At 43.3% G+C, this 23,568-nt stretch overlaps 1 protein-coding gene and 2 pseudogenes across 1 annotated transcript; 1 reads left to right on the top strand and 2 right to left on the bottom strand.

Moving 5' to 3' along the window:
- Positions 1-1,397: 1,397 nt before the first annotated feature.
- LOC123347396 (olfactory receptor 6N1-like) lies at positions 1,398-2,342 on the bottom strand. Its single transcript, XM_044984811.1, has one exon. It carries the CDS (start codon positions 2,340-2,342, stop codon positions 1,398-1,400), a length of 945 nt encoding a protein of 314 aa, XP_044840746.1.
- Positions 2,343-16,645: 14,303 nt separating this feature from the next.
- Positions 16,646-17,639, top strand: LOC123347978 (annotated as a pseudogene).
- Positions 17,640-22,634: 4,995 nt separating this feature from the next.
- On the bottom strand, positions 22,635-23,352 carry LOC123347395 (annotated as a pseudogene).
- Positions 23,353-23,568: the final 216 nt, after the last annotated feature.

Genomic DNA, 23,568 nt, shown 5'->3' with positions numbered 1-23,568 from the left:
GCTTATCCATACTTATAGCAGTTTCGTTTGCTTCACACTGACCCCACAGACAATCTAGGTTTCAGAGTGACAATCATGGAATCGGCTTATATAGATTCTTTATTCTGTTCTTTTGTATTACAACCCAAGATCCTTCCCCTTGGTGTTAATATTCATTGCTGGACAAAGTCCTAACAGTGGTGTAGTGGTAAAAAAAGAAGTGAGTAAACTAACTTAAATTAAACTCCATATACTCCAAATAAGAAGTGGGTAAACAGAGTTTACCCATCTTTACCCTGGACAACGCCACTGGTTTTATTTAGTTAAATGTGGTATTACTCATTAATATGCATATATTATAAATTCATGAACTTATAATTCAGTGTGTTGATAGTAAAAATTATTTAATTACAAGAATATTAAAAGGAGACAGATAAATAATACAAGGTTTAGATATGGTCACAATATTTCATTTGAAACTTTATTTTCAATGAAAAATTGCCTTTCTAAAAAACAAAACCGTTTGTGATTTTTTTTCATATTTTCTTTCCTTGACAAAAACAACAGCAAACAACTAAAAGCTCTGAACATTTTTGTTTCTTGCAAATAAAATATTGATTAGTTTGAGGTTTTCCTCCTTTCTGGCTATTGATTTCCTTCTTTCTTCCCCACTTTTCCAATGGCAAAATGGAAAAAAAGATAAATAAAGAGAGAAATGAAAATGGACATTTTTGAGGGGAAAAAAGGGGATTTTGGTTTTTGGCATTTTTTATTGAAAATACTTACCATTTTCCAACCAGCTCTAGGAAGGGGACAGAGCAGATATGAAGCATTCAAGGTTAAGAGTTACAATGAGCATGGCTATTGTAAAAGTTACAACTGTTTTTTTTTAAGATACATTTGATCCTATGTGGCCCATTTTCATCACATGAGATCTGTGCCAAAGTCTACTGAAATCAATGGAAGACTCCTAGGCTGTGATTTTCAAATGAGGGGTTAGGTGAGACTGATTAGAATTGGGCACATGATTCTTTTAGGCCATTTAACAATATCCCCACCAAGCCAGTGTTTTATTCTGCATAACCACATTTCTGCACATGGCATTTGGTTTTGCAAATAATAGAGCCAGTTTCTACTACCGTTGCCCATACTGAGTAATAACTTATTTGGCCAAGAGGCTCATTGATCTGAATGATATCAGTTCAGGAACAAGGCTCTGATTATCACACTACATTGTGGAACCTTGAACCCATGAGATGCAGCCAGTGGGATTGGGATTAAGGTAACACTCAGGAGGAGCAGTGGTAAAAAACTTCGCCATACTAACTCCACAGCCAAAGTTGCTGTCAGAGGCCAGAGTTAGAGGTGTCCTAAATGATACCATGGCTAATAAATCCAGACCGATTTATTCCAATGCATTAAAACATATGATACCTAGAGCAAACTTTTCTGAGGGCCTCCTTGACCTCTCTGTTTCTCAGGCTGTAGATGAGGGGGTTGACCAAAGGAGTTAGAATGGTGTAGAAGACAGAGAACACTTTGTTCAGGTCTCTCAGTCTGTCGGTGTCTGGTAACATATAGACAATGATTATAGTCCCATAGAAAAGTGTCACCACAATGAGGTGGGAGGAGCAGGTGGAAAAGGCTTTTTGCCTCCCAGCAGTAGAAGGGATTCTCAGAATGGTGGTGATGATACAAACATAGGATGTCATGGTTAATAGAAATGCAGACAGTGCATCTATGGAGGTGAGGATGAAACTCAGCAGCGTGATCAGGTTGGTGTCGTTACAGGAACGTTTTATGACTGGGATGAGATCACAAAAGAAATGATCAATTTCCTTAGGGCCGCAGAACATTAATTGTGACATCAAACATACTATGGTGGTACTGGCCACAAATGAACTTATCCAAGATCCGGCTGCTACCTGAGTACAGAACCTGCCATTCATTAAGGCTGCATAGTGCAGGGGTTTGCATATCGCTAAGTACCGATCATAGGACATCACAGCTAGCAGGTAACACTCAGTGGTCACTAGGAAACCAAACCAATAAAACTGCATTATGCAGCCACTAACAGAAATGATTCTGTCCCCAGTCAGCAGACTGGCCAGCAGCCTAGGCAGGATGGTGGAGGTGTAGCAGGTCTCCAAGAAGGACAAGTTCCCCACGAAGAAGTACATGGGAGTGTGAAGATGCTGATCAGCCACAACTAACACAATGATGAGGATGTTCCCAGCCATGGTCACAACATAGATCATTAGAAACAGCAGGAAGAGGAAATTTTGCAGTTCAGGAAGACTTCCAAATCCTAGGAGGATGAATTCTGTGATGAAGGTCTGATTTCCCCCTTCTTCTTTCTTCATCACATATACCTAGCAAGGGAGAAGAACAACAAACAGTGGAAGAATTTGCTCTCTTCTTAAGTTAGATAAAGGTTCATTTGTCCAATTACATGACTGTTCAAAGAGGAAAATTATCTTCTAGGATTGAGTAACTGAAACATTTGAGACTCTAAGGAACACAGGAATGGCCCCAGAGCAATTGATTCATAGATTCCGAAGCCAGAAGGGACCATTGTGATCATGTGTCTGACCCACTCTACAATACAGGCCATAGAAATTCCCCAAAATAATGATCCATCAATCTTGGGTTCTTGCTATATCAGAGAATTTAAACTCCCCTAATAGACATTTTTTTCAATATCATTGTGATGATTTGGAGACTCTCTCTGTACAGTGTGTGAATTCTATGTGAGATGATGAACTCTCAGTTTGTATCTTTACCAGGCTTCAAAATTCACTTTGAATTTGCAGCCCTTTGCCTTCTCACTTGTTGGTTTGCCGCCACGTTAGACTGAAATTCCAAAGGTGGCTGGTAAAAAGGTAAGAAAAGGGTCATTGACTTAAGTGCCCGGCCATTGAAATATAATCACCCTAGACAAATTATTGACCACTGCCCAGGGGAATTAGTTTAACAGGGGAGTGGTCTGCTGGCAATGGGGTCACCTGTTGAGGATGAGTATGGAGTCACCTGACAGAGGATACTAGATGGTTATAAAGGGGAGAAGCTGCTCTACTTCCTCTCTCTCTGTGGCCATTTTTCACCATCTCAAAAGATGCTGCAGGAATGGGATGAGGCAAGGGGGAAAAGGGATGCCACCTAGCTGAACACAGATGGTCCCCTTTGGGAAGGATGACCTGGAGTGAGGGGAAATGCATCTAGGGTTCATTATATTTGTCTGGATCTGTGTATATCATGTATAATACAGTAAAGGACAACAGTGTTGTAAAATTCTCTACAGAGGGTCTCTGCATGTTATATGCTTCAGCTGTCACACAGCCCCAAAGAAAGTTAAACTGGCTCTGGAAAAGGGTGTTCTTAAGCAACAGGCGGCTTTGGAGGGGTCAGCACTTGTCATAAACATACAGCTAAGGGTAGCATGAAATCCCTCCTTTACCTGTAAGGGGCTGAGAAGCTCAAATAACCTGGTTGGCACCTGACCAAAAGGACCAATAAGGGAAGAAGATCCTTTCAAATCTGTGGGGGGAGGTTTTGCTTGTGCTCTCTTGGATCAGAGAGAAGGAGCAGGCAGGAAAAAACACTCTCCTAAAACCCTACCTGAAATAAGCGTCTAAGATTACAAAAATTGTAAATAAAGCAAGGAAATGTGTTAGATTATCTTTTGTTTTAGCTTGTGAATTCTCCCTGTGCTAAGAGGGAGGTTGATTCCTGTTTTTTTGTAACTTTGAAGTTTTGCCTAGAGGAGAATCCTCTGTGTTTTAAACCTTATTACCCTGTAAAATTACCTTCCATCCTGATTTTACAGAAGTGCTTCTTTTACTTTTTTCTTTATAATAAAGTTCTGCTTTTAAGAACCTGATTGGTTTTTAGTGTCCTAAAAACCCAAGGGTCTGGTCTGTGCTCATCTTGTTTACTTATTTGGTTGGTATATTATTCTCAAGCCTCCCCAGGAAGGGGATGAAGGGGCTTGGGGGGATATTTGGGGGAAACAGGAACTCCAAGTGGTCCTTTTCCTGAATCTTTGTCTAACTCACTTGGTGGTGACAGCAATACTGTACAAGGACAAGGAAGAATTTGTGCCTTGGGGAAGTTTTTAACCTAAGATGGTAGAAATAAGCTTAGGGGGTCTTTCATGTGGGTCCCCACATCTGTACCCTAGAGTTCAGAGTGCGGAGGGAACCCTGACAGCACTGGAGGCAGGGACTGGGCAGCTGGGCCATATGGTTGCAGCTCTCAGGAGAGAGTTGTCATAGTTCAGGGTAACTGCACCTATATTCCCCTCTCTGTGGTCCACCAAGGACATCCACTTAAAGGTTCCCAGATATCACCTCTTTTGGACAGAGACATTCACCTCACTCTGTCTTTAATGGGGTATTTCCAGGTTCAAAGTTTCCTGCCTACACTGTGATATCCCCAGCAAGCCAGACTGCCTAAACAGGCCAGTGTCTGTGCTTTGTTTTCTCTCCAAAGGCTATGAAAGGCCGTAATTGTCAGCAGTTACAAATTACCACAGCTCTTAATAAGCAAGCACATTACAGAAAAACATAATAATAATAATAATAATAATAATAATAATAATAATCCCTACATGCATGTTAAAAAGCCTATCAGAATCTTCCCTAACCATGGGTTCTGGTATGTGTCAGTCCTTCAGAACCACAACTGGATGTTCCCAGTGGTTATGACTCACAAAACTGTTTGAGATTCAGAACCTTAATCCCAACTGGGCAGCTCAGTTTTTATTTATCTCAGGCCTTTGATCTTCAACAGACTAGGTAATCAGCAGATCATCACCGTTTCCTTGGACATAGCTTCAAATGGCTGGGGTTTTGCATAACCAAAAGTGGAGAATTTTCATTCTTTCCCCCCTCACTATTCCCCAGGAAAACCACTTAATGTTTTTGGTCCCCAAAGTCCATTCTTGTCCAGCCTGTTGTTCAATACAGTCCTTTGAACCCCCAGGGCTCACAGCTGTCACATCTCCCCTCCACCCGCTGAGAGGTTACAAACAAGCCCAGCCCACGACAATCCATAATTTATTCATTTCATACAATGGACTCCGAAGATACTTAAATTTAATTCAATAAGGTCTCTCAAAGACATGTCGGGAAATAGCCATATCTTTTCATAGGAGTCTCAGATGGAGGGTCCCCCAGGCCAGGATAGTGCCAAGGCTTTGTCTAGACCCATGAGACTTAAAATTCCCAGGGATCCAGTGACTGGATTCCTTCCCAGCAATTTGGTGGTCTGCCTGCATGGTGAGCCTGACCAGGTCTGTGACAATCCTGTGTATGAGGTATTTTTTCCCCTCATGTAGTTAATTGTTGGCCTGTTTCATGTAGCAGAAAAGCTGATCTCTCTTGTACATTGGTAACCTCACTAGTGTAACTGTGTGTATTTATTCATTCTTATATGGCCCTCACAACTGTAGTTCTGACCACCTGTCACAGATATGGTCAGGCACCCTCTGCCAGCTGCCCACCAGCCTGCTGTGAGGGGAATCCAAGCCCCGGACCTGTCTGGAGTCTAGCCACCACCCCAGCTTTTGGGGTCACTAGGCCCACTCTCGGAGTGAAGACCGTCTATCTCACCTTTCTGAATGCTGGCACCTCCTGTTCAGTGCCTGAGCTCCCTGTTGACCCTTCTAGATTCCCTCAGCACTTGAATAACCCTCTCTCATAAGTCCACACCAGAGCATGAGCCTTCTGTTTTTCCATTCAGCTCTCTCAGGTGCACATGGCCATTGTGAAGCAAATAACACTCATAGGCATAGACATGCTATGTTGTTCTTTTATATTTAGTATATATAAAGGGTTTGAACAGGGCGATTCCCATCTCTAAGGATAGTGCCCTAACTGCTCGATTACGGCAAAGAGACAAAGGGTGGCTTCCCTGCTTCCTTATTTCTAAAGTTTTCAACTCATCATTACAGTGCACTGGTCCTAGGAGCGGATGGATGCCCACCTGAATGGTGTTCAGAGCCCTCAGCAATCACAGAGGTGGGAACAGGAGACAACCCAGACCTTATATTGCTGGGCTCAGGAGAGCATGAAAAATCTTAGCTCCTCCATTTGAGAGGGTCTGGAGACAGGCCTGAGAAAGAGCTGAGAAAGTGAGGGAAGGCACCTGAGAGAATTATGAGATGTCAGAGAGAGAGAGGGAGAGAGAGAGAGAGAGAGAAGGCCTTGATGAGGTGAGGAAAGGGGAAAGAGATAAAACAGGAACACAATCCACCCCAAACTACAGCCCAGTGGATGTGTGTTACTGTGGAACTGCAGGTGACTTCTGTGCTGGGTCCTTGCTCCGAAGTGAGCTGTTGTAACTCAATATTCCCAGACAGTCTCTACAAGGCTTCACCTCGGGGGAGAATGGGCTGTGATACAGAAAGGTGACTGCCCCCGCAAATTGCATTCCTGCGGGGCAGATCAGGTTGGTCTTCTTCCCAATACATCAAGTTTTCCTTCATAAAATTTCCAGGGCTTTACCCAGAAATGAGCCAACTCACCTTTAATCCTCAACACGAAGCAGCGATCTCTCCATTGATAGAGACTGGGAGTAGAGAATGGGATCTGATTTCCATCATCGCTCTGCTATCTCAGACAATCTCATTCACTCTGCAGAGACAACTACATTGCAGGGATAGGATGGGCTGCTCTGGGCTGATTCGTACCCCTGCTCTATTTTTACAGGGTTTATAGGGAAAAGCAGCCTCAGGCTGGCTCTTGCTGCTGCTCAGATCTCCCTGGAGGCAGCTGATAATGATCACTTTTAAATTCATGGGAGAATTAACACCATGTTGCTTGTCAAAACAGTGCGAACATCATGGCCATTGGGAAAAAAATTTAAAATTACTTAGATAAGTTAGATGTCTTCAAGTTGCCAGGGCGTGATGAAATATATCCTAGAATACTCAAGCTGACTGAGCACGCATCTGACCCATTAGCAATTACCTTTGAAAAGTCATTGAACATGGGGAAGATTCGAAAGGAGTGGCAAAGGGCAAATATAGTGCCCATCTATAAAAAGGGAAATAAGGACAACCCAGGGAAATACAGACCAGTCTGTTTAACTTCAATACTCAGAAAGATAAAGGAGTAAATAACCAAGAAAACATTTAGAAGATAATAAGGTGATGAGTAACAGTCAACATGGATTTGTCAAGAATAAATTTTATCAAACCAACCTAATAGCTTTGTTTAACCGGATAACAAGCCCTCTGGATTGTGGGAAGTTGTAGATGTGGTGCATCTTGACATTAGTAAGGCTTTTGATACAGTCTTGCATGACCTTCTCATAAACAAACTAGGGAAATACAACTTAGATCAGGGTTTCTCAAACAGGGGTCGCCGCTTGCGTAGGGAAAGCCCCTGGCGGGCCAGGTCGGTGTGTTTACCTGCCCCGTATGCAGGTCCAGCTGATCGCGGCTCCCACTGGCCGCAGATCACTGCTCCAGGCGAATGGGAGCTGCTGGAAGCGGCGTGGGCTGAGGCACTTACTGGCTGCCGCTTCCAGCAGCTCCCATTGGCCTGGAGCAGTGAACTGCGGCCAGTGGGAGCCACGATCGACCGGACCTGTGGACGGGGCAGGTAAACACACCGGCCCAGCCCACCAGGGGCTTTCCCTACACAAGCAGCAACCCCTGTTTGAGAAACCCTGACTTAGATAGAACTACTATAAGGTGGATGCATAACTGATGGAAAAACTGTTCCCAGAGTCATCAGCGGTTCACAGTCAAGATGGAAAAGAATATCAAGTTGGGTCCCAGAGGGACTGGTCCTGGTTCCAATTCTGTTAAACAGCTTCATCGATGAATCAGATAATGGCCTAGAGAGTACACTTATAAAGTTTGAGGACGATACCAAGCTGGGAGGGGTTACAAGTGCTTTGGAGGACAGGATTAAAATTCAAAATGATCTAGACAAAATGGAGAAATGGTCTGAAGTAAATAGGAAGAAATTCAATAAGGAGAAATGTAAAGTACTCCACTTAGGAAGGAATGATCAGTTTCACACACACAAAATGGAAAATGACTGCCTAGGAAGAAGTACTGCGAAAAGGGATCTGGGGGTCATAGTGGACAACAAGCTAAATATTAGTCAACAGTCTAACACTATTGCAAAAAATCAAACATCATTCTGGGATGTATTAGCAGGAGTGTTGTAAGCAAGACACAAGAAGCAATTCTTCTGCTCTTCTCCACAATGATACGGCCTCAACTGGAGCATTGTGTCCAGTTCTGGGCACCACATTTCAGGAAAGATTTGGAGAAATTGGAGAAAGTCCAGAGAAGAACAACAAAAAATGACTAAAGGCTTCAGAATACAGATACCATGTCCACCCAACTATCTATGAGTGGAGGGAAACTGGGGCACCTTGTCATCCAGATCCTAGGATGAGGAAATCAACATTGGCACACATGGACATACAACAAGCCAATTCCATTTGAGTTGAGTTAGATGTTTACACTGATTTTGTCCATCGTGCTGAATGTCTGTCCTGACACAGATGTCACCTCCAATTCCCCGCCTTGGGGCCATGTTGTATTTCAGGTTGCCATCTCCATATCCAACATAATTCCTCTTCCCCAATACATCACTAGCTGCACTGCTAACTCAGAGTACAACAATAGATAACAGCCTCCAAAGGTTTAACCGCCTGAAGATAGTTTCCCTAGACACTTATGAAACTATTAACTCTGAGTAGGACCGCACTCCTGGAATTATCCCTTTGAAATCAATGTGAGCCCAGATGGAGGTAGGTGCTACTCAATGTGAGGCCTGGTCTACACTACGCGTTTAAACTGAATTTAGCAGCGTTAAACCGATTGAACCTTGCACCCGTCCACACAGTGAGGCCTTTTATATCGATATAAAGGGCTCTTTAAACCGGTTTCTGTACTCCTCCCCGACGAGAGGAGTAGCGCTGAAATCGGTATTGCCATGTCGGATTAGGGTTAGTGTGGCCGCAAATCGATGGTATTGGCATCCAGGAGCTATCCCACAGTGCACCATTGTGACCGCTCTGGAAAGCCATCTGAACTTGGATGCACTGGCCAGGTAGACAGGAAAAGCCCCGCGAACTCTTGAATTTCATTTCCTGTTTGCCCAGCGTGGAGCTCTGATCAGCACGGGTGGCGATGCAGTCCCAAATCCAAAAAGAGCTCCAACATGGACCGTACGGGAGATACTGGATCTGATCGCTGTATGGGGAGACAAAACTGTTCTATCAGAGCTCTGTTACAGAAGACGAAATGACAAAGCATTTGAAAAAATCTCTAGGCTATGATAGACAGAGGCCACAGCAGGGACTCAGCACAGTGCTGCGTGAGAAGCATAACAGAAAGCCAAAGAATCAAATGGACGCTCATGGAGGGAGGGAGGGGGTACTGAGGACTCCAGGTATCCCACAGTCCCCGCAGTCGCCGAAAAGCATTTGCATTCTTGACTGGGCTCCAAGTGCCTGAAGGGTCAAAAACATTTTCCCGGGTGTTTCAGGGTGTATGTCGTCAATTTACACCCTTCCCCCCCCCGAAAGAAAAGGGAAATAAATTGTTTCTTGCCTTTTTTCAATGTCACCCTATGTCTACTGCATGCTGCTGGTAGACAGGGTGCTGGAGAGCTAAACAGCAGCATCCTCTCCCTTCCCCCCCCCCAGACGGTACAGTGCAGAAGGACTGGTATCCGTTCTCATCATCAGCCCATGAGTGCTCCTGGCTGGCCTCGGTGAGGTCGGCTGGGGGTGACTGGGTAAAAATAGGAATGACTCCTGGTCATTCCCAGCAGATGGTACAGAATGGCTGGTAACTGTCCTCATCATAGCAACTGGGGGCTGAGGTCCATCAGCCCCCCCGCCCCCATCATGTCTAAAGAAAAGATTCTGTACTGCCTGGACTACCATAGCAACGGAAGGCTGGTCTCCTCTCCTGCCCCTACACTTTAATGTCCTGCCTGAACTATCATAGCAGCTGGAGGCTTACTCTCCCTCATTTTATCTCACTAAAAAGTCAGTGTTTCTTATTCCTGCACTCTTTATTACTTCATCACACAAACGGGGGGACACTGCCATGGTAGCATCTATTACTTGTAAACAGGACAGGTATAAAAAAATTGGGCATAGCAGTATAATTTTGAGAGCTCACCTTCTCCATCAGATGAATGTAACATGACAGCAAGTGATAGCTTCCTTGGAAATTGGTATCATACAGAACCTTTTCCCTGTACTTTACTATTACTGGTTTATAGCAATACACTTGACTAACATTGATTAATTGGTCTCCTGAATGTAATTTTAATGAACCAAAGTGGGTGAAACAATTGATTAAAAGATAAATAAACACTAAGTAACATTGTACTGGTTGCAATATAATAAAAGAGCAAATGGTGTTGGTTGGACTGGTTTGTGAATGTCATCAGATCAATACCTCCCCACGAATCAACTTCCCATTAAGCTATCATGGCAGTGCTTTAACATGACTATGTAGTCGTGGCACCAAAGCTAGGAGAGAGCTCTCCCAGCAGTGTAAAAAAACACCCCCATGAGGGGAGTAGCTACCAGCACTGGTGCATTGTTGTGATGGGATCCCCCTGGGGTGCAGCCTGGGACTGTGGAACCACTGTTCCCCTTGAATACTCTCTAGCCTGGGCTGTCTCTCACAATGCCGTGCTAGTGATCAGCAGCAAGCCCCTCCAGGTGCGGTGATCACTCAGCACAACAGCATGTGGAGTCCTACACCCAGGTAGATTACATGAATGCTCCCGGAGCCACTCATGCATCTCATAGAGAAAGGCACCAGAGCCAAATCCCCCCAGCTCCCAGCACCATACCCCAGGAATATACTATCTTGAACTGCTCAAGGCCAACTAAAATGATTATGGGTTTGGAACGGGTCCCATATGAGGCGAGATTAAAGAGGCTGGGACTTTTCAGCTTGGAAAAGAGGAGACTAAGGGGGGATATGATAGAGGTATATAAAATCATGAGTGGTGTGGAGAAAGTGAAAAAGGAAAAGTTATTTACTTGTTCCCATAATATAAGAACTAGGGGCTATCAAATGAAATGAATTGGCAGCAGGTTTAAAACAAATAAAAGGAAGTTCTTCTTCACACAGCAGACAGTCAACCTGTGGAACTCCTTGCCTGAGGTGGTTGTGAAGGCTAGGACTATCACAGGGTTTAAAAGAGAACTGGATAAATTCATGAAGGTTAAGTCTATTAATGGCGGTTAGCCAGGATGGGTAAGGAATGGTGTCCCTAGCCTCTGTTTGTCAGAGGGTGGATATGGATGGTAGGAGAGAGATAACTTGATGATTACCTGTTAGGTTCACTCCCTCTGGGGCACCTGCCATTGACCACTGTTGGTAGACAGGATACTGGGCTAGATGGACCTTTGGTCTGACCCAATATGGCCATTCTCATGTTCCTATGTTCTTGTGTCTTCTTCTCAGTGGCTTGGTTCCTTGCAGCATAGCTGGGGGCAAGAGAAAGGCCCAGTATGTGTTCACTCCACCTGTTTTATAACCCCACTCCATGTGCTTGGGCAGCACAAGTCCAGGCATGTCTGGGGGCATTGCTGAGCCACCCAGCAAGGTTGAGCAATTCCTCTGGTGTGGCCTCATTCAGGTGAGTCATTGCATTGTAGCTTCCTTACTGGACAACGGCTATTGATGGGTTGTTTGACACCCCACCCGGGCGCTGGTTACTTTTCTTGCTGTTGCCTCTGGGAAGCTAATATCTGGCTGATTCCCCAACTAACAGTATATTTTAATGACAACCATACAATGCAATTCTCATAACTTCATATGCATTAATGATATACACATATGGTTAGAGAAATGACTTTCAGCAGATCTTTCCCCTGATACCTTACAAGGCATGCCTTATAAGTAAGATTAAGATTATATAAAAATGAAGAATATGGGGTTACAGTATGCTCCTCCCAAGGTATAGAATGTCACAATTATTGACACTGTTTTTTCACACCCCTGAGTGAGAAAGTTGCAGTGCTGTAAAGTGGCAGCGTAACCAAGGCCTCAGTCATTTGTTACAAGGGGGTTTGTATCAGGGGAAAAGGCAACAGTTATTTTCTCCATGTCTCGTATGGGCTACATTCACGTTTTACAGAACAGTAATCCACCTCCTCCTTTCCCATCCCACATCCACAGTATAGTCCCTCACACTTTGGGAGAAGCAGCCCTCTGCTCTTTCAGCAAAGACCAGAAGGATGGGTGTAAATTAGGCCATTTGGCATCAAAGTGGGGATTTTCAAAAGAGCATAGAAAAGTTAGGTGCCCAACCCCCTTTGACATTGAAAGGCAGTTGGGTGCCTAACTCCCTTAGGATCCTGCAAAAACCACAGCCAATGTTATCAAGGAATTAAAACTTTGTTCAGACGGCAGCTTAGGGGTCTTCTTGGCCTGCTCTTTGGAGTTCCAGTTCCAGAGATCAGACTGACCTGGGAGCTTTATCCAAGTTTTTTTTTTTTTTCACTTGGGAGCATTTAATTTTCTTCTTCCTATAAAAATGAATTGATATTGGTTCCTTTTTTCCCTATTAGTCTTAAAGATCTACTCATCTACTATATAATATAAACCCAGATTTCCATTGAGATCAGAAGTTCCGTCTGCATTAATTTCCTTGGAAATTAGACATTCCCTTTTTTCTATTGCTTTGTCTTTTGAGTCAACACTTCTCCTGTCTCCATTATTTTCCCTCTGGAATCACTTGTTTTCCATGACTTCCCCTTTGAGGTTAGTAATAGGACTGTCTTTGTACCATTGTTTTTCCTTTCCAAAAACAAATATTAACTTTCCTCTAGGCAATAATTTCAAATTCCCAATAGGAGAAATATCAGGGGAGATTACATCATCTCATCTGAAGGAGAAATTGCTAACCAGGAGAGAAATTAATTTCTGTGAAAGGGAATAATAACAAAAGACACCAAGAAGCGCTCTAAAATCCGGGCATCCAGATAGGAACCCAAAGCTCAGTTTCCTGAGATAATTTAAGAGTGTCAATAGTAGAAGAGAATGGAAAACGTAGTGCAAAGATTACAATCTTGTCTCAGAAAATCTGAGGGAAGGGTTAGGGTAAGGGTGCAGCTGGCAATAGGTCATCAGTGTGAAAGTTAAAGCAGCACAGTCAAAATGAAATCTGATTTAGAAAAGAAAAATACCTGCTCAGGCACCCCCCATATAAAACAGAATAGAATTGCTTGTTCAATGCAGGGGGAAATTAAATAAAGGTAGATGTTGTGACACTGCCCACCATATTCTTCCTAGTGCTATTATTATGATATGGTCATAGCATAATTATTATGCATTTTGTGCAAGATGGGTCATTTAAACTGTCACTGGAAAAGTTATGATTTCCTGAAAATGATTTTCCTGTTAGTATGCAGGTGTCATTTTTGTATCCAAAGTTATGAATATTGACTATATATCTGTTTCAAATGTAGTGGGTAACTCCCACTAGGCAAGATGCTAACAGTCTAGATAGTTGGCTGGGAAGGGTCTATTCAGGCTAATGACCCATGAGGGAAAACAATAAGCCTGAAGAGAAGCTTATCTCCCACCTGGTGAGTCTTCCTAAGAACACTCCAGAGAGCCTGTAATTAATGGTTGCTATGACTCCACAAGGGCAGGAGACCAGGCCACATGACTCTGGGTACCATATTGAGCTCTCTGTGTTTTTCCACAAATTGTTCTGTGAATCAAATCTTGAAACAAAGGGTCCCGACCCTATGCTAAAGCTATATAACCCAGGGAGTGATACCCTTGGTTCTTCTTCACTGCCCACACAAGACGACAGCTGGAAACAACTGAGGAACAAAGACTGAATTGGGCAAAGTGCTGGACCCAGGCTAAAGCACTTTCTAGCCTGAGAAACCCAAGCGGCAAAGCAAATGCAGCTTGTGCCATGAGAATTGCCAGACTGCTGGTATTATCAGTCAGGGTGAGAAACTGCTCATTCATAGTCAGTCTAACCAGTGTTTTATGCTTAGTTTGAGTTTTTCTCTATTTGCTGGTAATCTGCTTTGGTCTGTTTGCTGTCCCTTATAATCAGTTACAGTCTCTCTTTTGTAGTTTATAAACCTGTCTGTAGTTTCACCTAAACCTGTGTGCCTTTAAATGAAGTGTCTGCGAAAAATCTCAACTGGGTTAGAACAAGTATGCATATTTCTCTCCACATTGAACTGATAGGTGAACTGGGTAACAAATTTGTACCAGTCAGTGTTTTGACCAGGGCAGGGCGGTACAGCTCTGGGGTCTTTGGCTGGGAAACTGGTGGTTATCTTGACTGTAGATTCTCTATTCTTGGTTCATGCAGTGGCTGGTCAGAAAGCTGCATGTAACTGCAGCTGGGTGTGTCCCTACCTGTGTTAATACTGGAGGAAATGTAGGACCAAGAGTGAGCCTGAAGCTTGCCACAGCAGCACAGTGTGAGAGGGAGCCCAGACTGGTGGGTCAGAGTGCTCAGTGGAACTCCAGTTCCAAATAGCGCCCCAGGGTGAATTCATCACAGATGGGTTATAACAAAACATGCCTAAGAAAGAGCAATGAATGACTCTCAGATTTAGAATACAAGTATGGCCATACTGGGTCCGACTAACAGTTCATCTAGCCCAGTATCCTGTCTTCTCATAGTGGCCAATGCCAAGTGCTTCAGAGGGAATGAACAAAACAGGTAACCATCAAGTGATCCATTCCCTGTCACCTATTTTCTTTTTCCTGTATCATATTATTACTGGTTTATAGCAATAAACTTGACCGCCATTGATTATTTGGTCTCTTGAATATTTTTTATAATGAACCAAAGTGCGTGAAGCAATTTACTATACAATTCATCAACACTAATTAACATTGCATAAGTTGTAATTTAATAAGAGAGATAATGGTATCTGTTGGACTAGTTTGTGCACATCATCAGAACAATTCTTACCCAAGAGTCAACTCTCCATCTAACAGTCATTGATGGACCTATCTTCCAGGATTTTTTCTAGTTTATTGGCTCCTTGTGTGTGTGTATTTTATTTTATTTTTCCCCACATGAGTTTTATTGCTTTTTAAAATTTTGAAACAAAAATATAGTCTCACTTCTCTGTGCATATGTGTCTTTCTGCATTTCCATTTTTGTGTCACATACACTCCTGTTGCACCAGTGTCAATGTACCGTTGCCACTCCTGGTGTAGACATAGTTTATATGGGTGCATCATAAATCAGTGGATGAAGAGCTCAGAAGCTAGGATATATCAAGAATTGATATATGAAGATATACCAAGGAGGCCACATCTGGAGTAGTGCATCCAGTTTTGGGTCCCCCATTACTGGAAGGGTGTGGACAAATTGGAGAGAGTCCAGCGGAGGGCAACAAAACTTATTACGGGGCTGGGCACATGACTTACGAGAAGAGGCTGAGGGAACTGGGCATGTTTAGTCTGCAGAAGAGAAGAGTGAAGGGGCATTTGATAGCAGCCTTCAACTACCTGAAGGGGGGTTCCAAAGAGGATGGAGCTCAGCTTATTCTCAGTGGTGGCAGATGACAGAACAAGGAGCAATGGTCTCAAGTTGCAGTGGGGAAGGTCTAGGTTGGATATTAGTAACACTATTTCACTAGGAGGGTGGTGAAGCACTGGAATGGGTTACCTAGGGAGGTGGTGGAATCTCCATCCTTAGAGGTTTTTAAGACCTGGATTGATAACGCCCTGGCTGGGAAGATTTATTTAGGGTAAGTCCTGCTTTCAGCACGGGGTTGGACTAGATGACCTCCCAAGGTCTCTTCCAACCCTCATCTTCTACGATTCTGAGTCTAAGTGTGTAGGATAAAAAACAGGAAAAATTTTCAGAGTTATTGAGTCTCATACTTTTTCTTTAATAGCAAGGATCTGCTAATTCTCTTTAAACTTATCTATATTTTATTGCTCATAAAATTTTGAGAAATAAACTCTCTCTCTCTCTCCATATATTCACCTCATTATGTCTATATATCTCTGTGATTCTCCAGTTTTTCATTTTTCTACAGGCACATCATTCTCCCTTCTGGATAAATATGACTCTCTACTTTCTTTCCTGATGCATTTTCATTTTTATTTCCTTAACATTCCTTTATTTGGGGTTGGATTCTGATCTCAGTTGCACTTGTGTAAATCCATATGATGCTGATGTAATGTACCCTGGTGTAAATGAGATCAGGAAACAGCCCATGATGTGTGTTTAGGTTTATTGGTTGTTTGTTTGTTTTGGTGAGGGCGGATGTACCCGTGGTTGAACTCTAAACAGCTTTCATTTCCAATCTATTAATTTTTTATTATGTCACGTAGATTTGTTGATGTGACACTGATGTGATAAAGATACTTCAAAATTGGAGCTTAAAAGTCTTTATTTAGAGTTCAAGAGAGCTTACGGGACTTAGACAGGACATTTCTGTAGTTCAATACGGTTCCATGCTCTTGGTTCACCTTTATTGGAAGCTCAACCTCTTAACGATATGAGTCTTCCTCTGTTTATTGACAACTTCATTTTTCCAGTGGAGAGATGCAGTGGCACGAGGTTACCTACTCCAGCTTTCTGCCAGTGTAACTGACAGAACAACCTGACTGCGTGTACTCCTCCATTAATATTTAATGGTGTTGTGTTTCTAGGTACATATTATGGAAAAAGCGGAAGGAAGAAATGAAACCCTGGTCGTGGAATTCATCCTCTTAGGATTTGGGAATGCCCCTGAACTTCAGCCCCTTCTCTTCCTGCTGTTTCTACTGATCTACATTGTGACCATGGTCGGGAATATCCTCATTATTATGCTCGTTGTGGTTGATCAGCACCTTCACACCCCCATGTACTTCTTCCTGGGAAACTTGGCCTGTTTGGAGATCTGCTACACCTCCACCATCCTGCCCAGGCTGCTGGCCAGTCTCCTGACTGGGGATGGAACCATTTCTGTTAAGTGCTGCCTTGTGCAAACATATTTTTTTGCTATTATAGCAACAACAGAAAATCTGCTGCTCGCGGCAATGTCTTACGATCGGTATTTAGCAATATGCAATCCACTCCGTTATGCTGCTCTGATGAATGGCAGGGTTTGTTTCCAGCTAGTGGCGGGGTCCTGGGTATATAGTTTTCTGGTCAATGGCACACTAAATTATTTCCTGTTTCCATTAACATTCTGTGGTTCCAAAGAAATTGACCATTTCTTTTGTGATTTTTTCACCCATGATAAAGCTGTCTTGTGGTGACACCCAGACTCTGCAACTGGCGACATTTACTGTCTCTACCATTGGGACACTTGTGCCTTTGCTACTGACACTGACATCCTACATTTATATCATCACCGCCATTCTGAGAATCCCTTCCACCATAGGGAGGCAAAAGGCCTTTTCCACCTGCTCCTCTCACCTCATTGTGGTGACAATTTTATATATGAGCGTGATTACTGTCTATGTGTTTCCAACAAGCAACACTCCCAAGGTCCTAAACAAAATATTCTCTCTTTTCTACACAGTTCTGACTCCCATGATCAACCCTGTTATCTATAGCCTGAGAAACAAAGAGGTCAAACAGTCCCTGAGAAAAACTATTCTGAATCGGATTGCTTTCAGAAACAGGCATAGAACCTTAAAGGAAAATTTTTAGCCTATAGTAAAATAGAGATGAACTGATATAGTTTCTTAGACATGGCCATTTCATTCCTTCAGAAAAGGGTTACCCATTATTGACCTTACAATTTCTTTTTCTTTCTTTCTTTCTTTCTTTCTTTCTTTCTTTCTTTCTTTCTTTCTTTCTTTCTTTTACTCTGCTACTTTTTGAGCATTCATCTTTCATCACACTGGTCAGGCATGACTTGCCCTTGGTGAACCCATGTTTACTGTTCCTGATCACTTTCCTCTCTTCCAAGTGCTTCAAAATGCATTCCTTGAGCATCTGCTTCACAATTTTTCCAGGGACTATGGTGAGGCTGACCGGTCTGTAGTTCCCCGGATTCTCCTTCTTCCCTTTTTAAAAGATGTGAACGATATTTGCCTTTTTCAAGTCATCACCACAAGTTTTCAAAGATAATGGTTAATGGATCTGCAATCACATCAGTCAATTCCTTCAGCACCCTTGGATTCATTATCATAGAATCATGTAATATCAGGGTTGGAAGGGACCTCAAGAGGTCATCTAGTTCAACTCCCTGCTCAAAGCAGGACCAGTTCCCAACTAAATCATCCCAGCCAGGGCTTTGTCAAGCCTGACCTTCAAAACCTCTCAGGAAGGAGATTCCACCACCTCCCTAGGTAACCCATTCCAGTGCTTCACCACTCTCTGAGTGAAAAAGTTTTTCCTAATATCCAACCTATCTAACCGCTCCCATGGACTTGTGCATGTCCAGCTGTTCTAAATAGTCCTTAACCTGTTCTTTCTCCACTGCGGGCTGCTCACCTCCTCCCCATACTGTGCCGCCCAGTGCAGCAGTGTGGGAGCTGACCTTGTCTAGCTGTTGTGAGTCATTCTGCAGCCAGCCAGCCTAGACTTGTGCCTCTCTGTTTTAGGGAGCAGCCTACTTTGTCTCTCAGTTTTTGTGTTCTTGCATCTTATGGGTCTGAAGAATTCAAAGAAATAAAGTAATGGTACATTGTAACATTTGCCTGTATTTTCACTCTGCCTCCTTTCCTCTTAATTTTAATATCCTATATCTGCATCATCTCCCCCCATCCTATGAATACCTTCCACCACTGGCAGGAAAAAGGCCTTTCCCCCCTGCTTCTCTCACCTCATCTTTGTTACACTATTGTATGAGACTTTGATTATTGTCTAAATGTTACCAAAGTCTAAAACACTGAGAGACCTGAACAAAGGGTTCTGTCCCTTCTACACAGTCCTGTCTCCCCTAGTCAATCCCCTCATTTATAGCCTGCGAAATACCAATGTTAAGGAGGCCCTGAGAAATTCTTTGGGTAAACTGCACATGAATTCAGAGAATCCAAGTAATTTTTTTTTCAATTTAAAGGAATGTAGGATAAATTCTGCTGGTTTAATGAATCAGAGGGGTATAGATTAGTGCCTTCTGACTTCTTTGTTTTCCTCTTTTTTAATCAGTCTGTGGTGATAGAAACTGAGGATGATAGGAGTGGTTTGCTTCATGAAGATCTGTCAATACACAATAAACTACAGCATGCATATCTCCACATCTGGAACTGTCCGAGTTAGCTGAGAAAATCAGTGTGTAACAATGAAAAACAGCATCATTATTTTGGGTAGATTGTTTTTGAATATGGGTTTCTAAGCTAATTTCCACAGCCAAATAAAAATATAGGAATCTAAATATCATGAATCAAGGATTGAAAATTTTGGCCCAAGTTATTCTTTCTTTCATTCTTTCTTTCTTCTAGGAACACTTGTATCTATCACTTCAGCATAGATTCAGTATACTCGTATTTTCAATTAAGGATAGGCAAAAATTCCCCTTTTCCCCCCTCCAACAGAGGGGCAACTTGAACCAGGGATCTCTGACATCCCAGCTGTGTACCCTAACCACTAGGCTAAAAGTGACAAGCGAGTCCTTACTTCCACATCAGCCTTTTTCTCTGAGCTCACCTACTAGATTGGACCCCTCAGGTGAGTTAGGTGGAGAGACTCTGGGATGTATGTGTCCAGATGCCTTTTCTCAGGCTGCAGTGCGCCTGCCAAGAGACAGAACTCTAAGCCCGCTAAGGAATTTGACTGCAAAAAGTAGGCTGCAAGTTGATTTTCGATGCCTATAGACTTCAGGAGCAGCTGAATGGAGGTTTAGAGAATCCCACTGAGGCAGGATTCTGGGATTTAGGCACCTATAGTAGTTAGGAGCCCAAGTCCATTTTTTTGTATCTCGTCCCCTGCTGCTTTTGAATATCTCACTAGGTTCCTATCTGCATTTTTAGGCAAATAAATACCATTAAAACTCTGGCCCAGAGTGTTTGGACATAAAGGACCAGGACTCTAAATCCAGTTCTCCAGCTATGTTTGTGTCTTTTTACAGTCTCTGCTGTGTCTGTTATCAGAACCAAGCTCAGTATCTCAGTGATAAAAACTCACTGGTTCAGATGCACCCCTGGTGTAACCAGTGAAAACAGAGGAGTTACACCAGGGAACAATTTGAACTTTGCTGTTGAAAACCCATTGAAACTTCTAGCAATATTTCAGAGGACATGACTCAATCAATGTTGCTGTTAATACCTAAATGTCCTAACTGCAAACCCTCCATTACCAATGGGATATATTAGTGAAGACACAGTTTAAAGTCCATCAAGGTGTGTTGTGTTTCTTTGTCAGTTATTTAAATCCCAAATTCCCCAGTTGTTGCAAACAGGCTAGCTCATCGGGAGCAGTCAGCTGGGCTTTCCACTGATATGAATCCAGGTGCTTCTGCTACTCTCTAAATGCTGGTAAAGCATGATGACAATCTGGTATCTTTGGCCCATTTCCTAGTTGACACATGTCAAAACCGTGCCTCAGGTGATCAATTCCCTGCATGTGGGTCACCTTGGTTTGTCCTGTTCTCTGCCTTTGGCTCACCACAGTGCAGTCTCCTGAGGACTTACATTCTTAGTTTAGCTAAAGTCATTGGGCTCAGCATAGGGGTATCTGGGTGAACTTTCACTGCCTAAGAGATACAGGAGGTCAGACGGTTGAGCTCATGTCTCTTCTGGACTTAAATGTGATGAAACTGTGAAAACCATGAGGCATTTCAGTTGTCAGATGTTGGCTGCATGTGTGTTCTCTCTGTGTGCTTCACTGACTCACTGACTGTACAGCAGGATCCAGTCGAACTGCCCAGTGACCAGAGACCTGTTAGTAGTGAAGGCACCTGGTCAAGTTTATTACTGACAAAGCAAAGTCCTAAAGTTAGGCCAGCTGAAGGTTTAAAGCGACGTATCCCAACATTTATAGACTGAGACAACCAATCTGGAATAACCAATTTATATATAACCTTACGTATTTCATGACGTGTTTGTTACTGCCCCGTTTTTCCCCCATTCACCACCTGTCTTTGTACGTTTCTTCTGATGTTTCACAAAAAAAATGGCTCTCTTCATAGCTTTTGTCAAACTATGCCATTGTGTGTTAGATTGGGGTGTTGCTGTGCTGGCCTGCTGGAATGTGTTTATGCATTAAGTGTGTTTTAGGAATGTTAGCAATACTGGTGCCGAGTTTCAGGCAAGCATCTGCTCTTGACAGGGCTTGACTGTTGCTCATAGCATAAGTTTTTCTGCCTTTGGTTCAGGCCTCAGGCTTTGCACCAGGCCCATTCTTCAGGCCTTCTTTCTACTACAATCATATAATTAAATTGCATTAAAAAACCTGTCTTAAACAAACAGACAAAGGCAATATTTGACTTGCAAAGACAAGGACTTGAATGTTGGAAAATGCCTGATGTGTGGTTGCCTGCACCTTCTTAATTTTGCCCCCTGTGCATCCATACTGTGCCTCAAGTAAAGCATGGTTCCCAGTGAATCATCCTGCCAGGGAATCAGCACATTATGAACTATCTTCATTGCTCAAGTGCAATTGAACTTGAAATTCGAAACTGGCTTTAGATTGTGGTTGGCATAACTGTAGTTGACTCTTTCCGGCTGTGCTGTTTCTGCAGAAGTAAGGGAAGAAAAGTTCAATATATGAATGACACTGAGTGTATGTTTTACCACCTTTACTCATGTTTTTTTATAGCCTTACATTAAGGAGTTCCATGGGTTTCAATGGGACTGCTCACGAGAGAAAGAAATACTCAACATGAATAAGGAAGTCGAACTCTGTCACTGGGTATATCAGCTGTAGGGGGAATGGAAAGTCCAGACATTCACTGAGCTGACTCCACTGTCATAGGCATATATGTGCTAGTGTAACTACAGACATTGATCCAGGGAGCTAGAACCATGCTTCATCTGCAATAAACCTGGCCAAAGTTTATATAAGGTCAGATGGGATCATGATGATCATCTAGTCTGACATCCTGCACAACGCAGGCCAGAGAATCTCACCCTGGTAGACAGGATACTGAGCTGGATGGACCTTTGATCTGCCCCAGTACAGCAGGGTTTCTCAAACAGGGGTCGCCCGCTTGTGTAGGGAAAGCCCCTGGCGGGCCAGGTTGGTGTGTTTACTTGCCCGTCTGCAGGTCCGGCTGATCGTGGCTCCCACTGGCCACTGATTGCTGCTCCAGGCCATTGGGGGCTATGGAAAGTGGTGCGGGCCAATGGACTTACTGGCTGCCACTTCCAGCAGCTCCCATTGGCCTGGAGTAGCGATCGGCGGCCAGTGGGAGCTGCGATCGGCCGGACCTGCAGACGGGGCAGGTAAACACACCGGCCCGGCCTGCCAGGGGCTTTCCCTACACAAGTGGCGACCCCTGCTTGAGAAACCTGCTGTACAGCCATTCTTATGTTCTTAGCAACATTTTTCATACTTTGCTTATCTATACATATGAGTTATTATGGAAATAATATTTTGGCCACTTTGTGCAATCAGCGTTTACCAACACTAATCTAACTCTTCACAACACAGTAGCTGAGTGTGGGACCCAATAAACTTATCCCCATTTCATTTGAACCTAAAAGTTAATCTAGTAATTTTTTTGCCTCCTTATAAAGGCAACAAATTTCCTGACAGATTTCCTCAGGGAAATGTCTACTTCTTTGTTTCTGAAACTATATATGAGGGGATTGACCAATGGGGTTAGAACAGTGTAGAAGACAGAGAAAATTTTCTTTAAATCTATTAGAGTGTTGACGGGTGGCACCATGTAGACAATTATCAGGGTGCCAAAGAATGTGGTAACCACAATGAGGTGGGAGGAGCAGGTGGAAAATGCCTTTTGCTGCCCGGTGGTGGAAGGGATTCTCAGGATGGTGGTGATGATACAAACATAGGATGCCAGCGTTAATAGAAATGGGGGTAGGGCACATATTGTAGAGAATGAGAAATCTGCTAGGGTGAGTAAGTCGGTATCACTGCAGGAGAGTTTGATCAGTGGGGTGAAATCACAAAAGAAATGGTCAATTTCCTTAGGACCACAGAACACTAACTGGAAAATCAAATAGACAACGATGCTGTTGAGGGCAAAGCTGCTTATCCAGCACCCTGCGGCCATCTGGATACAAGCCCTGGTGTTCATTATAGCTGCATAGCGCAGTGGATTACATATGGCTAAATACCGATCATAAGACATTATGGATAAGAGGAAACACTCGGTACCAGCCAGGCAACCAAAGAAGTAAAACTGCATGATGCAGCTGCTAACGGAAATGGTTCTGTCCTCAGCCCAGAGACTGGCCAGCAGCCTGGGCAGGATGGTGGAGCTGTAGCAGGTCTCCAAGCAGGACAAGTTCCCCAGGAAGAAGTACATGGGGGTGTGAAGGTGCCGATCAGTCACAACTAGCACAACAATGGTGAGGTTCCCAGCCATGGTCACAATGTAGATCACTAGAAACAGCAGGAAGAGAGGAAACTGCAGTTTCTGGAGATCCCCGAATTCCAGAAGGATGAATTCTGTGATGAGTGTTTGATTTCGCCATTCTGTATTTGTCATGGGATGTGTCTAATCAGAAATATAAACAAAGAA

This window comes from Mauremys mutica, chromosome 13 (genome assembly GCF_020497125.1).
Source record: "Mauremys mutica isolate MM-2020 ecotype Southern chromosome 13, ASM2049712v1, whole genome shotgun sequence".
In the NCBI taxonomy this organism is placed as follows: domain Eukaryota; kingdom Metazoa; phylum Chordata; order Testudines; family Geoemydidae; genus Mauremys; species Mauremys mutica.
Note: the sequence above shows the minus strand (reverse complement) of the source record. Positions and strands in the feature narration are given on the sequence as shown.

Bases quoted from the DNA above. Each gene is read 5' to 3' on its own strand.
- LOC123347396 (XM_044984811.1), bottom strand. From the start codon at position 2,342: ATGAAGAAAGAAGAAGGGGGAAATCAGACCTTCATCACAGAATTCATC.